The sequence below is a fragment of the Lonchura striata genome, chromosome 3, assembly GCF_046129695.1.
Source record: "Lonchura striata isolate bLonStr1 chromosome 3, bLonStr1.mat, whole genome shotgun sequence".
Taxonomy (NCBI): domain Eukaryota; kingdom Metazoa; phylum Chordata; class Aves; order Passeriformes; family Estrildidae; genus Lonchura; species Lonchura striata.
Genome location: NC_134605.1, coordinates 72,840,452 through 72,856,259, shown reverse-complemented (window position 1 = coordinate 72,856,259; position 15,808 = coordinate 72,840,452). Strand labels below are relative to the sequence as shown.

General features: G+C 33.4%; 1 protein-coding gene across 5 annotated transcripts in view; it reads left to right on the top strand.

The window, feature by feature from the left end:
• GRIK2 (glutamate ionotropic receptor kainate type subunit 2) overlaps positions 1 to 15,808 on the top strand; it is a 347,561-nt gene that overhangs the window by 125,474 nt on the left and 206,279 nt on the right. For all 5 annotated transcript variants that reach the window (XM_021533827.3, XM_077782281.1, XM_021533828.3 and 2 more), the window contains one exon: positions 13,099 to 13,280. In XM_021533827.3, coding sequence (XP_021389502.1) covers positions 13,099 to 13,280 — 182 coding nt within the window. The remainder of the gene's footprint in view (positions 1 to 13,098; positions 13,281 to 15,808) is intronic.

The following is a 15,808-nucleotide window of genomic DNA, read 5'->3' as shown; positions in this document are numbered from 1 at the left end:
AAAATGACAGTTTCTTTTTTGGGACCAGTATCAAAATTCCCATTATTTAATTCCCACTGTATCTGGTGTTATTTTGGCCTCACCTTGACTTTGTGTACAATTCTGGTTCCCACAATTTAAAATATTATTAAGGTACTTGAATATGTCTTGAGTAGGGCAACAAAGCTGGTGAAAGGGCTGAAAGGCATGTCCTATGAGGACTGTAGGCTTATGTAGTTTGGGAAAACAGAGAAGAAGGGTGACTTCATTGCTCTCTGCAGTCTCCTGATGGGGAAAAGCAGAGAGAGAGGTATTCATCTCTTCTTCCTGATATCCAATGACAGAACTTGTGGGAATGGCTCCAAGTTTCATCAGGGGAGGTTCAGACTTGATACTAGCAAAAATATATTTATTTATTTGGTCAAACACTATAACAAACTTCCTAGAGAGGTGGTTGATGCCCCCAAGCCTATCTGTGTTTAAGAGGCATTTAGACTATGACTTCAACTTGCTTTAACTTGTTCAGCCCTGAAATGGTTAGGTATTTGGACAAGATGATGGTTGTATATCCCTTCCAACTGAATTATTCTATTCTAATTTTCTAAATAAGAAGTTTTATCTTATTTCCAGATATCTTACATCTTGTGGTTTGTTATGGTTGGGTTTTTTCTTTTATTGTGTACTACAATTGCTGAAGGACAGCCACTTTTACAGTTAATATAATTTTTAATTAAGAGGAATTAAATATCTTGTGGGTGACGTGGATGTGGGATGATGGCAGGTGGGCAATATTGCTAAAGAATTAAGGAAAAAATGCTTATAAGTGATTCAAAGTAAATATTGGCTAGGGACAAAATTTCTCTTGAAGAACAATATATATAGTGCACTATCAATATGAGAAAAAGTGTTTCAGATACTTGAGAGAACTGGCAACTGAGAAGAAAAAGAAAATGAGTTGGTTTGAAATGGCCTGATTGTCTCTGCTTCTAGGTAAATGAATTAAGCAACATCTCAATTTACATGAAAAGTTGTTCTTCTTTATAGACACATATAGCTGAGAATGCTGTATTTAAAGATTTGAAATTGGTGTAATTGCATTTCTTCCCAATTTAGAAGACAAGACTTAAATTTTGGGGATTTATAACAGAAACTTATAAACTGACATGACTGGCATGAAGTAGAATATATTTTGGTTTTGAAATTTTGATATTTTTGAAAGGCAAACTTTGTTGAAGAATAAATGGCAGGCAGAAATAAAATGAAATTTCTTAAAAAAAATCAGGGGTGCTCAGTCTGCAGTACAGTAGGAGACATCTTCTGGGAGCAGATGAAAGAAAGCACACAGGAGTATTATTATTGTGATTCGCATTGCTGTGGACCAAGATTCAAAACAATGACTAAGTCATTACAATTAAGCAGACAAGGCTTTTGCTTCCCATCCTTCTAAAATCATCTATCATAATTAACTACTGGCAGTGTTTTAATATCAAAAATATCTCAAACCAGGTATTCATTGGGAAAGGAAATATAGAAGGACACGGCTGTTAAAACAGTCTTAGAAAGAGGTTATAATATATTTGACTTTTTAAATACTAAAGTATCACAATTATACTTAAAATACTTGTGATATGTCTGAAACTGACTCAATGCTTTGGAATGAAAAATAATGGCTTATAATTAGGAAAGTGCAAAGCAGCAAAATGTACTAAACAGAATTCAATAAAATGGTGAGATTTTTAGGGTTGTCCTGTGTAGGGCCAGGAGTTGGACTTCAATGATCCTTGTGGATCCCTTCCAAGAGAGTATTCTACAACTGTGTGATGATTAGGTGAATATTGTTAAAGCTGTAATTTCTCCCAACAGAATTAGTTGGATTCTAAAATGAAGAGTAAATAATATTGAACTTGATTAAAAAGAAGAAACAATTATCCAGGAACATAAATTTTCGAATCACTGGAGCAAGAGACTTCTGAAAAAGTTTAAAATGAGGTGATCTTCAGTTAATAATTAGCTTTGAGAACATATGGATGGTAGACAAAGTTTGAGAAGTTTGGGTAAGGTAGGCAAGCTCAGGTTCGCACCAACTTTGATATTTGTCCAGATTTTGAAGTACACTTATCCTGGTTCCTTATGTTTAATTAATATCTAAATCATCTACCTATTCCAAACAACTTCCTTCCTAACTTGGAATCTGATTAAAATTTGGTAGAATAAAGTGAAGTTATAGCATGAATTTGTTAACTGGGTTTTGTTTTGTTGGTTTGGTTTTGTTTTGTTATTGTTAGATTGGGTTTTTTTGTTTTGCTTTGTTCTGTTTGGGTTTTTTGTTTTTTTTTTTTTTTGTTTGGTTGGGTTGGGGGTATTTTGTTATTGCTATTTCTTGGTTTTGTTTTGTTTAAGTTATTGTTGTTTTAAATAAAATAGTTAACTGGATTTCTATTCCTGAGAAAAAGAACCCTGTTTACTTGTAAGCACTAAAAAAGTCTCAAAGTGTTAAGTTTGCTGAAACTTTGAGGTTTCCTTTATCAAGAGCAAATAATGCAAAACTTCCGTCTTTGCCAGGTCAGTGTGCTTTGTGGGCAAGGAAAAAAAAAATTGATGTGATACATATTGAGTTAAGAAAGTTAAACTGTTCAAATAGACATTCATATATGCAAATTAAAACCATAGGTACTTTATGCAAATATCAAATGGATGCAAACAAGGAGTAATAAACTGAAATAGATTGGTTACACCTTACTGAAAAGATAGACTTGCAAGTTTAATTTTCTGGTGTGAAGAGCATATAGATTACATATGCAGGTGGCAATCTCAGAAGTTACAATATTCTATAAAATATCATTTGGGTTAAAGTATTTTGAGATCTCTCTCAAGTGTAAGACTTGGTCACATTGTGGAAAAGCCAACAATCGTATTACGAGAAAGAAAACATAACATTGACTTCAGGTATCTGATCTGAAATTCCATGTGTAAGAAATTCCTAGGTAAAATTTCATCTGCATGAAAAAAATCCTGGTCACATTTTATTACATTGCACTTTGCAGCATATCTCAAGAAAGATGAGGGTTCTCAAGATAAGAGGTTAAGGAAAATATGACCTGGGAGGAGAAGACTCTAAAAGTGTTACTTTTCTGTAGGGGAAGTGTACCTAAAAGTTTTGCAAAAGGAAACAAATATGCTATCCTTTATGTTAGAGAATAGTTAGACACGTTTAAAACTGTACCAGAAAGGATTGAGCTAGGAACACTTGGGTTAGAACAAAATAACAGGTGTCCTTGAAAGACTATGGAAAATCCACCTCATGAGTTTGCTGGTTTGTTGATTTTTTTTCTGGGTGTTGTTGTTGTTGTGTTTTTGTTGTTTTTGATTTTGCTTTTTTTTATTATCATTAATTGTTATTTAATTTTTTACAACATCAATGTTTTCATACTGATCTTCCTAGGCAGAACAGAAAAAGAAGAGACAGGTAAGGGTAATTTTCAAAGGTTTCTATCAGGAATATTAACTACCACTGGTGCTGACTAATGTCTCTATCAAATGTGCAGAAACGTTAAATTGTAAATGGATATTGAGTTACTCCACTGCCATTGATACTGATTTCTCAAATTTGATTTATATTTGCATTATATATGGATGAAAACTGCATCTGTGTGTACTTTTGTATATTTATAATGTTTTGACTTGTGCAGTTTTGGCTAGCATTTATTCTGGTTCTATGAAGCAGATGCAGAATTCAGAGTACTGGTAGCTTATGAAGGGCTAGGTGGGTATCTTTACTGCAAATAAATCATGTCAATGTGTATAAATCATGTCAAAGATAATGATTGGGGTGGTCTATCTTAGCACAGAATGTTAAGTGAATGCTTGTTCATTTCTAATTTGTGCATTATCGTTTAATAGTTATTCAGTGTTGCTTTATTGAAATAAATGAAATGAGTAGCTAAAGGAGAGTTATATTTGTCAGAGTGAATAAAGCAGACTTGAAGCTTCCCATGCATATAAGCTGTAATGGGATGTAGTTCTGTTCCACGTCTTTTCAGCCACCAGTTCAGAGAGGTAACAGCATTTGTAGCACTTTTATTGAACATTTCTTTTGAAATAGACTTTTAAGCCTTCTTTAATAAATCCAAATTTGGTAAAACTATTATAAATAATAATACTAATAATTTAGACAAGGAAGAAATATTATCCTGAATGATTATATATTCCATAGTATCTTTTTAAATACAGAGTGTTTCAAGTGCTGTGCACTGTAGTTTCAAGTGAAGATTCAATTAGTAGTTATGTGATAAACCTAATTGTGGTATTTGGATGCAGCTGGTTGGTGTATTCCTTTACTAAGACGGTTATTACACATTTATTCTGTAAAGTCCAGAAATAGTTTTCTAGTGTTATGTAAATATATTGCTAGCATGGAGGACGTTTTGAAGTTAAAATTTCACTTTCAAATACTTTTTATGTAAATATTTGAAACTAGCTAGTTGTCTGAAGAAAAGGTTTTAAATTCTGTAATTCTTTTATGGTAAATGACCCTGTCATTGTTCTTTGAGAATAACTCTATACAGATTTTAATTAATTTTTTGAAAACCAAAGTAAGTGTTAACAAGTTAACAAAATGCATGATTCCAGCTCATCTTTCAGGAAAACATGTTACTACAGCTCTCACCCATATTTTGGCCAACAATTAAATTTGGACTTACTGCAATAAGACTCAGTATTACAAAAACAAATCTATGAATTTCAAATAAATAAATTTTAAAAATACATAAGGTGCTTTACAGTATTTTTCTATAAGCTTAAGGAATGAACAGAGGTGAAGGTAATATTTCTGTAAGTTATAACAATGAACATATTCCAAATAGTGCTTTAAATTGTTTTGCTTTTGTGGATTTGAATAAAATTAAGAATCTAAATCTTACAGAAAAGAGCTTAGGGGACTTCTGATCAGAAGAATTGCTTCTTTCATGAAGACTAGAAAATTTTTTATTATGTCCAAATACAGAAATATATGATAGAAAAACAAAGTGAAAAATGAAAAGAGGAAAACTGAGACAAGATCAGTTTCACATTCTTATATGGGGCATACCATGCAATCCCCAATTTAAGATTTATCCAAACTGAAATATAGTTTTACTTTTATTTCAGTATTACATATTTTATCCTCTGGTTGGGAGAACACTTTGAAATATACTTGTGATGTCAGTCCCTTTGTGAATTGTTCTGCATCACGCTCAGTTCAAATATTACTGTCTTGATTCATACCAGCTTCAATTACAGAGTTTTCTTCTCTCTTGCACTCTTAGCAATTTCTCTTTTTTTTTTTTTTAAGAAAAAAATGAAACTGCTTTTGTTTCCAAGAATAAATGTGCTAAGCTGCTGTAAATTCCATCTGAGGATGTTCATTTATGCATCTTTTCAAGCGAAATCCATTTTGGAAATGCTAACTTGTTCAATTGCTTTTTTTTGTCATTGATTCTGACATCTTTGACAAAATCTTTTATCCTTTGACAATAGTATAGCTCTTTTTTTTCACTCTTCACCCTCATTAGACTGTACTGCTCATACATCATCCACTTGAGAGATCATATTTCATGCAATTATGATAATTAATTTGAAATGTCCAGGACTGTTGATTCTTATTGCTGTCACCGTCATAATACTAAATTAATGATAAAACTTCATGAAAATGTTCAAAAAAGCATGTTTAGAAAACATAAAATCAACAACATTTCAAATCAGATGTATTGTAATAGAGCATTTGACATATAAATTTCAAATGTAGCTGGAGAGTGGAAAAAGATGGCAAATCTAATATACCAATAATGCATAAGGTTGTCATAATTTTCAGCATTTCCTTCAATTTTGTTTTTATTTCTTACATTTTCACACATAAGATGCAAACATGAGGAAAGGATGGACAAGGCTCTGAGTTGGTTGGGCTTTTTTTCCCTAGCTGCTGTGTGTTGCACCTGATAAGTACTAAGGTAGCATGAAAAAAGTTTTATGGTGATCTTCAAGATCAAAACTGTTCCATGAACTGAAGGTCTTTTCTGAACTTTAGTAGCACATTGGAACTTTTTTGTGGAACTCTCTGGGATGGGGTAGAAGGCTTTTTTCACTGCAGTACTACAAAGTCTTTATTAGAAAATAATTTTACTGGAAATAAACTGAATTGGGATTGGCTATTTGCAACTATAAGAGATGTTTGCACCCATGCTCTGATGTGCTTGCTTAGCATATTTAAGGAAAACAATAAAGCTGATTATTGACTTGCTCTTCAGTTTCAGCTGGTTATGCTGAAACAGCAGTACAATGGATTTAATATTCTGATGCTTAGACCCAAGATGCAGAAAAATTAGGTGATCTGCACAGTATCAGAATAGTAATCTTGTCTGTCTATGAAGTTAAACCTGGATCCATGGTTTCCTTGTTCAGTGATTTGTTTTTTTAACCCTAAATCTAGTCTATTCTAGATACGTCATTCAGTAATTTCAACTCCAGTATTAGTCATGAATATAATTTAAAACTAAATCATTGTTTTAAAATTAATTTTTTTTTAGTCTAAAATAAAGGAAGATTAAGATTTTAGTTAGATAGGGTTGTTTTTTTTTCTGGCCTAGTCTAGACACTTTAGAATTTTTCACAATAAGATTTGTATTTCAAATGCATATACACACATGCACAGATGTATGCAGTTAAAAATATGGTTCTGCCTTTTTTTTGTTTGTTTGTTTGCTTTAGAAGGGAGAATTTTTCTCAGATACTGAGAATTGGAACAGGCTGCCCAGGGAGGTGGTGGAGTCATTATTCCTGGAACTTTTCAAAGAAATTAGTTGGCACTTAGTGCTATACTTGAGTTGGTATGGTGGTCTTAGGTCAAAGGTTGGACTCTATGATCATGGATAATGTTTCTATGATTCTATTCTATTACACAGTCTAGGAAAAAAGTCAGAAGAAAGCTACTTTGCCTGAAATGTTTTCTCTGATCATTGGCATGGTTGCCATCCAAAAGATAGTTTTAAAAAATATTTTCTGTAGGAAATAATGTAACTATCACTTGCCCTCTCTTACTCAGTGGTCCAGAAATGGCTTTTCAGGGTGACTAAAATTTTTAGTTAGTGATATGCTCAAAAGAACTATATTACCTAAAATGTCTACCCTTTCCTTCCCCTCTCCTCAAGAATCCCAACTTGATCAAATTATTATTTTACTAAAACATAAACTGTTATCTTGTAAATTCTTTAAATGTGTTATAGCTGAAAGGCCATGTAAGGGCAGTGTGGAACTTGGAATGAGGTCTTTAAGATATGATAGAACATGTCTATATATTTTAAGGTTATTCTGATTTATTAACAATGGGTCTTTCTTCTCTGAGGAAGAGTTTGGCAAGTAGTCACACTGTATGGTTTGATAAGGAGATAGGGACATAGGTAGCTGGACTTCGTACTTACTTTATACATCTGCACTTTTTCCTCCAGAAGGAAATTATGTCATACAAATACACCTCTATAATTCATTTGAGCAAATACTACTATTATCATGGATGACTCTTGTGTATTGGCTTGCCCTCATGAATCTAATTTTTAAATTTTCAGCTTTTTCAGCATTTGAAATAGAACAGATATACTTCTGTGAAAGAGCTTGTTAAATGGAATTTTCTTTGGCAGAAATTCTTTTGAAGTCAGTTACCAGACACATTTTCTTCTTTTTACTGGTTGTTTCCCTTGTAGAAGTCATGTTTAACAGCAAAATAAGTCAACATAATACTAGATATCCTTGAGCTCCTCTTCATGTCACTGCCACTAATCATAGCACATTTTAAATATTGCAAATTGCAAATGGCATCAGACTCTAATGCATTAATATTTGTAAAATATATACATGCATTCACATGTATTCTGATTGCTCTCCAATCCTTTAACTACAAAATTGAAAAATCCTGTTAAAATGTTGGACTCTAAAGCTGCTAATAAGAAGCTGCATTAATTATGTTTACTGTGAAAAGACAATTGTTTTTTCTGGACTACATATCTTAGTACTTTTTCCATTAAAGACACCATTGCTACTGTATTTAAAGGGGATTAAATATAACTAGTGATCATTTTAAGGATGCTTTACACTGCTGGAATTGAGTGAAATGTAGTAGATCTTAATATAGCAGAAAAAGCTTACTATGAATAAATATGAAAGGTCCAGCAAGCTGTCTTTTTCCTTTGTCTCTATTTCCTCTGTGCTTTTCTTAATGCTGTTGCTGTATTAGATAAAACAACACAAAGAACACAGAACAGCCCACTGTTCAAGAGACCCTATCCTTTTTTAATCCTTTCACTAGAGGTGTTTTTTGTTTGTTTGTTTTTTGTTTTTGTGATTTTTTTAGTTGAAGATGATAAAACTAAACTTTAGAGTTCATGGGTAATTTCTGTGAGTCATTTTTCAGCAATTAACTGTTCCAGTTGATGTGAAACATTCTATCCATGCCAATAAAACAGCATTTTCCTCCTTTCTACCCATTCAAAGCTGAATGCACAATGAGATTTTTCTGAGACATAACCAAAAAAACTGGGCAGGGGGCTATCAGGGAAGGAGAAGAGTACAGAGAGGTGTGAGAAAAAACAGCTTGCTAAAAATAGAAAGACTGCTTTCTGGTGGTTCTTCAAAGCAGTATATTATTAGTTTTGAAAATTTTGATGTGGTTAAGACAAGGACTAGCCTTTAAAAGAGCATTAGTGTTTTCTTACAGAAAAAGGTTGATGTGTTCAGCCTATTGCAAAGGGCATTTGCTTGCATTCTTCCTGTGCAGCACAAAGGCAGCATTAATGGAAATGATAAATAGTTTGATGAGCAGGCCAGGTGGCGTAGCAATGGCCTGCAAGACTGCTGAGCTAGAGACAGGTTTTAAAACAAACTTGGGGTTCTTGCTTCCTGGACTGGTTGAAGTTGAACATGTCGAGGAGGTAATGTGATTGATCTCTTTGGAGGAAGATGCCAGCTGGAGAGCTCACAAACTGCTCCTTCAGGATTCTCCTTAACGATGAATTGATGGCAGCTTCTGAAAAGAGTTACTCACACCGCACTCTTCCCAGCCATTCAGAGGTAGGGCTCTATCACAGTGGCTGCTAAAAGGAGGAATTGAGAGTTTCAAGGGACAGGAAAAAGGTGTCCCCGGTGAAAGAAAATGCAGGAAGTACATTCCCAAAATGCAGCTATTATTTTTATACTGTTGTAAAATAGATTTTTTTTAGGGGCTTATACACACAAAAGGTTGTATTTTTTTTTTTTTTTTTGAGGTTTTTAATTTTTTTTTTGTGAGGGTTTTTTTTATTGTTGTTGTTTGGTTGGTTTTTTAGGTTTTTTTTCCATTGCAATCAGATCATGTAAATCCTAGTAAAATAAGAGGTCACCTTTTCATCTGAGGGCTGCAATTCATATTATACTTTAAATCAATTATTTTAAAATTATTCTAGACAAGTGTTCAATTAAAAATATTCTAGATCTCCTTAAAATCATGGTAAAGAAAGGACTTGTTTTGTTTTTAGCTTCATAATCCTTGTAGTTCTTGAATTATATTCCTCCCTTCATTGAAAATTCTGATTCTTCTTCTTCTTATAAGCTACATATGTGTCCTTTTGAAACTGTCCCTTACTGATTCAGAAACTTTTATTTCTCAGTACATGACAGCTTGTTACTTTTATCGTGCATAACCAGCTTGTTATGACATTTCCTCTGATGTCAGGCAACAGCAATGAAACTTTGGCATTATCAGTAGCTCAAGAATCTTAGTCAATGTGTAAACATGATTGTTTGACCTGAAAAGACCAATATGCAAAAAGGATAGAAGGGTAGAATTGAATCCCACAGACAAACTGCAGATAGTAGGAGCAAGCAGTCTTTGAGTCTTAGGAATCTCGATCATCCAGGTGGAGAAAGTGAAAAAAATAGAAGAAATTTTTGTAGCATCTAAAAATGAAAGCAAACAATAATTTTTCTGATTTCACCTGACGTATTCAAGACTAAATGTTAAAGAGACTAAATAAGGTAGAGCTCATTTTTTGTTACTCCAAGGAATTAGTTTTACTGTAAAAAGCCTGAACTCCAAGCAGATTGTTACTATAAAGATAGGGGCACAATTTATTTATATTATACTTGTATTGCCTGGTTAGTCCTCTACTGTTTAATGTTCTGATTGCCTGGACCTTTTTTTGGCCATTGCTACTGCAGAAACTACTCCTGCAGAAGCCAGGATGTTAGGGTGTTCAGGGGAAGAGAAGATCAGTAGCAGCCAGGAATTGGGAAGCAGTTATTGTCCATAGACGAACACAAGGGCTGCAGTTTACATGCAGGACCTTGTTCTTTTGGTTTATATCTTCCCAGTGCTTAATTTTTAATTTGGTTATGAATAATGACCCACTGTTCAATATATAATCTAGAAAAGGTTTTGTTAGTGTATGGTGGTGGTTTTGTTTGTTGTTTGTTTTTAGATAAATTAGTCTGTTCTTCTTCAGGAAATTATTTTGGTGGGTTTTACTTTTCAGTAAAACTCATTTATTCTTTGCACACTTTTAAAAATACAAATGCTACATCCCAAATGGTCAATACAGAAGGAAACCTCTAGCCTTTAATCAGTATTTAAAAGAGCCAGATTTTGAAGTGTGATCCAGAACTGGCATCAGTTCCCACTGATCTCAGTTCCCACTGATGCCTGAATGGGGTAATCCTGCTTCATTTTACCAGAGAAATAAAAAGTACCAGAGTAAGGTATGGTCATAACTGTGTGATATTTTTTTGTTCTGTGAGGTGTTTTGCTGCAGCAAGGAGCTGTAGGGTAACTGTGGCAGTGGTACCTGCCACCTGTGACACACCTTCACAGTAGCATCCCCACACCATGCACTCTCCGCAGAGTCATATGTTGTCACTCCCTTGCAAATGAGGGGATTTTGTTTTCCAAAATCATCCTGTTGAGAGCCCAGCAAGCTGGAAGCTGTTGAACATATGCCAGTAAAGAATTTATTCCTTATAGTGGGTGGCCAAGTGGACCACTGAAGTGAGTCATTTAGTAGAGTGGAACATGTTTTGTTCCCTGCTATAATCCATCTCAAATTTACAACTTTACTGGTGGCTGGAAACATGGTGAAATATATATGTTAAGATCTTAAAAATAGAAGTATGTACTCACTGTAACTATTACTAAAATTAAATATTCTGCTCATGTAGAAACTATGAAAAATATTACACATTTAAAGTTTAGGGTTGCATTTTATTTCGCATTGATGAGGATAGGAGAAAAAAAACATAGCTTTGAAAACCCTGGAATTTGCTTGTGTCTCAGATTTAATTTATCTTAAAATACATTTTCAGAAATCTCACTGGTTACTATTTGTAATTGACAGTTCTTGAAGGCATAAATACTCCCTCCTGTGCTTGCCTGCACATCCATACTGTGGTCCAGTCAGTGCATTGAAGAAATGTGCGTTTGCAAGTTTTCTTCCCCACATTTTCACACTCAGGTTTTTTTGGTAACTTTCTACCTTTTGTACTGCCTTCCAATGCAGTACTTTGTTTATTCCTCATCACTTCTCATCACTTCTCTATCAGATACATAGCTAACCCAGAAGGCAGACACTATCACAGCATTCTCATTGTTAGCCTTTAATTACTCTAGTTCCTGCATGTGTAAATCTCCTATTTCAAATTTTGGTGTGATTTTTTTTTCTTTCTCTGAGGTAGTCCAATAATGATAAGATTTATGAAGATTACAAATTTATTTTTTTTAAATTCCTGAACAGCCCAGTTAGGACCTTTAAGGACTTATGTTCTTGGATAATGCTCTGGAGTAGAACAAATCTTGGAAATTTTGAAATTCTTGGGTTTCACCCACCACTGTTTCTTGAGGTTATCATGGTTAGAGTATAGAGATCATAGCACCAAGGTTGTGGGTTCAACTCTTGTATGGGCCATTCAGTTAGAAGCTGGACTTGATGGTTTTTGCAGGTTCCTTCCAACTCAGAATATTCTGTGGTTCTCAAACTAATTAAACTATATACTTACTTAATTGGGGTATTGGAAAACTTTACTTCAAAAACCCCTGTAGGCAAGAAAACACTTCTTGCTGTGCTGTAAGAAATCTTGGACCTAAAGAAAAAGACCAAAGCTGTATTGTATTAGTGCAGGGAATGGGGATCAGGGGACCTGGCGATTCATATTTTCTTGCATTTTTTTTACCAAAATATTGTAATCTATACTTGCTGCAGAAAAAAACTACATCCCTTTTCCCTTTCATTCTATCCCATTTCAAAGTTTCTTGACAGCTTAATTGTCCATCCCACCCCCAAGAGTGTGACAAAGGTGATTGGTGTAACACCTGAAAATATGCTTAAAACATGCATATTAGGGACTCTGCCTTTTTTACTAAAGAATGCTTTGAAAGAACAGTTTGCAGTCAAGAAAGAACAGTCAGTCTTCCCTTTAACATTTGATATATTAAAAATACTCAATACTTGCACAGAAACTTGAACATCATGAATCACTGTAATGTTTCATACAATCAAATTAATTTCAAAGTCACTTCCAAAAACATAGCAAGTTTTGTTCTGGAGTGGTTTTAATTCCAAAACTGGCAGAGTAGTGTAAAGCTACTTCTGTTTCTTGTTGTTCTTGAAAAGTGATTCAGTATAGAAATATGAGAACAGATTAAAGTGAGAGTGTTCTACAGTGCTGAAATGATTCACAACTTTGTATGTAAACTTGATGTATTATTTGGGAGACTGTCTAGTCTGATTAAAACCTATTAGTCTGGGATATGTCTTTAAGTGAATTAGAGTAAAATGTTGTTCGAAGAGGAATGTCACAGTTGCATGATAGCACTAGAGGAAGATTTGTCTGTCTTAAGGTAATCCTAAATGAGGTTCCTTGCTCTCCATTAATATTAAGGGAAAAGAGATTTGTACTAAAGTGTTGGGAGTACAAATACTTCTTATTTTTTCTTTTAAATAACATTTTTGTGTATATGTTCCAACCAAATGAGAAAGGAAAAAAATCTGGAAACTCTGAATGCTTATAGTTCTCCTGCTTGCAGTTCAGATTCTTGTTTTGATAATTTTCCCTACTCCTGTTTTCTTTAAGGTCTCATTCGATTACAAGAGCTCATCAAGGCTCCATCACGATACAACCTAAGACTAAAAATCCGTCAGTTACCGGCTGACACAAAAGATGCAAAGCCATTACTAAAGGAGATGAAAAGAGGCAAAGAATTCCATGTAATCTTTGACTGCAGCCATGAAATGGCAGCAGGCATCTTGAAACAGGTAATCCTCATTCTGCTTTAGATGTCTTAATCTTCTTCATCCCTAATAAATAAAAGTATTATCCAGACCTAATGGTATTTAACAAGCAGGAAAATTGTATGTCAGTTTTACTGAGGCCTTACTGAAAATCAACCAAGGATTTCAGAGGCAATTTTATTGGTGACACAAAAGGTAGGTGCTTTAATTATGCTTTTATAATGAAAGAGTTTAAATAATTTACATTCAGGAGGAACATGAAGGCATATTAGTCTTTCAAGTATGAAAAAACAGTTCTTTAGAGAATTGGTGCTTAAAACATGGTTTTAAATGCTTGCTTAATGTTATTTGATTCATCAAGTCTTTATGTATGTATGTGTTTATTTATTTACATATTTATTTTTATTTGAGGCCTTTAGGATGTGTATTCCTAGTCAGATAGTGATATCTGAACAGTATGTTACTGATAGACCACATTAATGTCTTCCATTGAGAGGACAGAATTGATATCTTAGAGCCACATTCTCTCTGCTCCAATAATGGAACTGCAAACCACACAAGTACATTTGGGTTGATGCTGTGAAAATGTGTGCAGGTGAGATGAGTAGGTGAGATACAGCAAAATTCCAGATATTTAACTGACTCAATCTTCCCCATAGTTTTTTAATTAATCTATGACTTCCAATACAGAGAATAGGAGGAATACCTAAGCTGAAGCAGTATTCTACACTTCTAATGCATAGCTTTTAGTGACTTTAATTCAAGTTTATATTATGTTTGCTAGAAAACTGTAAGGTCTAAATTGAAAACAAAATGTATTTGAGAGTTGGAAATATGTGTCTCATTAAGAGGTACTTACAGGTATTATTGTGGGTATAATTAAAATTGCTAGTAAGCCTACATGTATAATATAATTTATTTTCTTTATTGTTCCTTGATTGGAAAAACTTTTATTAGTCCCTAGTAATTTTAAATATCTTCTGGTGTTTTTTTCTAAACATAAGCCAGCCTAGTTATTCTAGTTGTTTATATCAAATCTATTTGTTTATATCAAATCATTGAATGTACATTTAATTATTTTAAATATTTAAAATCCAAACAATGCAAATGGGACATACAGGCAATATTAAGCTGAAATGCTAACAATATCTCCATTGAGATACATTACTTATACAGAACCTAGAAGTTTTTAGGTAAAAAAATCATTTTTATTTCACACTATGCAGCACTGTGAGAAATGTATGAATAGAGGGAAATGGGAACAAAATTAAAACTATTGTATCTTTAATAATTTCCCAGGACTCAAGAGTGAGCATTAAACCTCTTTAAATCAAATAGTGAACTGCTTCATCAAAGCACACTCTCATCCTAAAGATTACAGAGGGAAGATACAGAAGAAATTTTGTCATGAGTGTTTAGATCTTCATACAGATTCTGTAGACTTTTAGTTTTCCATTCAGGTCCTATACTGCAATGCTTTAAATATGCCAAAAATTTGTAGTTTTGAAGCTGAATGTGAGCAATTGATGTTGAAATTGACATAAGGGGTATTGAGAATATATTTAATTAATTATTTAATGTTAATTTATTAATTATTTAATGTTAATTTTCCAAATATAGTGTCTATAAGTGATTATTGAAAAAAATCTTTATATATCCATTTCTGAATTACTGACGGATCAGTTTTTTCCCCTGGTAATGGAGGTATGAATCTTGGGATAATGGAGGATGAATCTTGGGAGACATGATGAGGAGTTTCAGTTTGAGAGGATGACTTCAAAGACTAACAGTGAAGCTGGTGGAACACAAGTTGAAAATAAAGAAAGTAGAGTACTTTGAGAACTAGTGAAACAGCAACTACATTTTGCTGGCCAAAAAAACACGTAAGGAAAAAAAATCCCATCAATCGAACAACCATACTTAAATTAAGGCTAATCTCATTGCTATCTATGTCACCAGGCAACCAGGGAAACCATACATAATTTAAAAGATTAGGGAAGTACTGTAATAATGAGAACAGAGACATTGCAATGTTTGAAGAGGAAAAAGGAGTGAGATCTTTAGACAAGTGAGAAGGTGATAGCAGGAACACCTGGAAAAGAGACAGCATCATCACATAGGAGAATAAGGAACGTGCGTAGGATGTTGTGTAGGGATCTTTCGGAGTATGAAGGACTTGATTAGAAGAAGTTATGATATAGATGACTGCAAATGTATTACACATATAGGGGAATATACTTTGGTTTTATTAAAAAAAAAGTTCTTATAAAAACTAAGAATGTTTATAGCTGTAGAGTTCCCAACAAAGATGCAATATTTCTTATGGGAACGTGGTTTTCCTGTGTTTAGAATTTAATTGCTACTGAAACACTATACTCTAGTTCTAAGTACTGTTGTGGAATTTTAAGTACAGAAGTATAGGCATTCTTTGGAAAAATAGTGTTTTTTCAAAATAAAATTTAAAATATTATAAAATCTGATTTACAACTGATATTTGGATTAGTTTTAGATTTTTTTCTTTCAAAAAGATAATAAAAACTATTAATTTCATC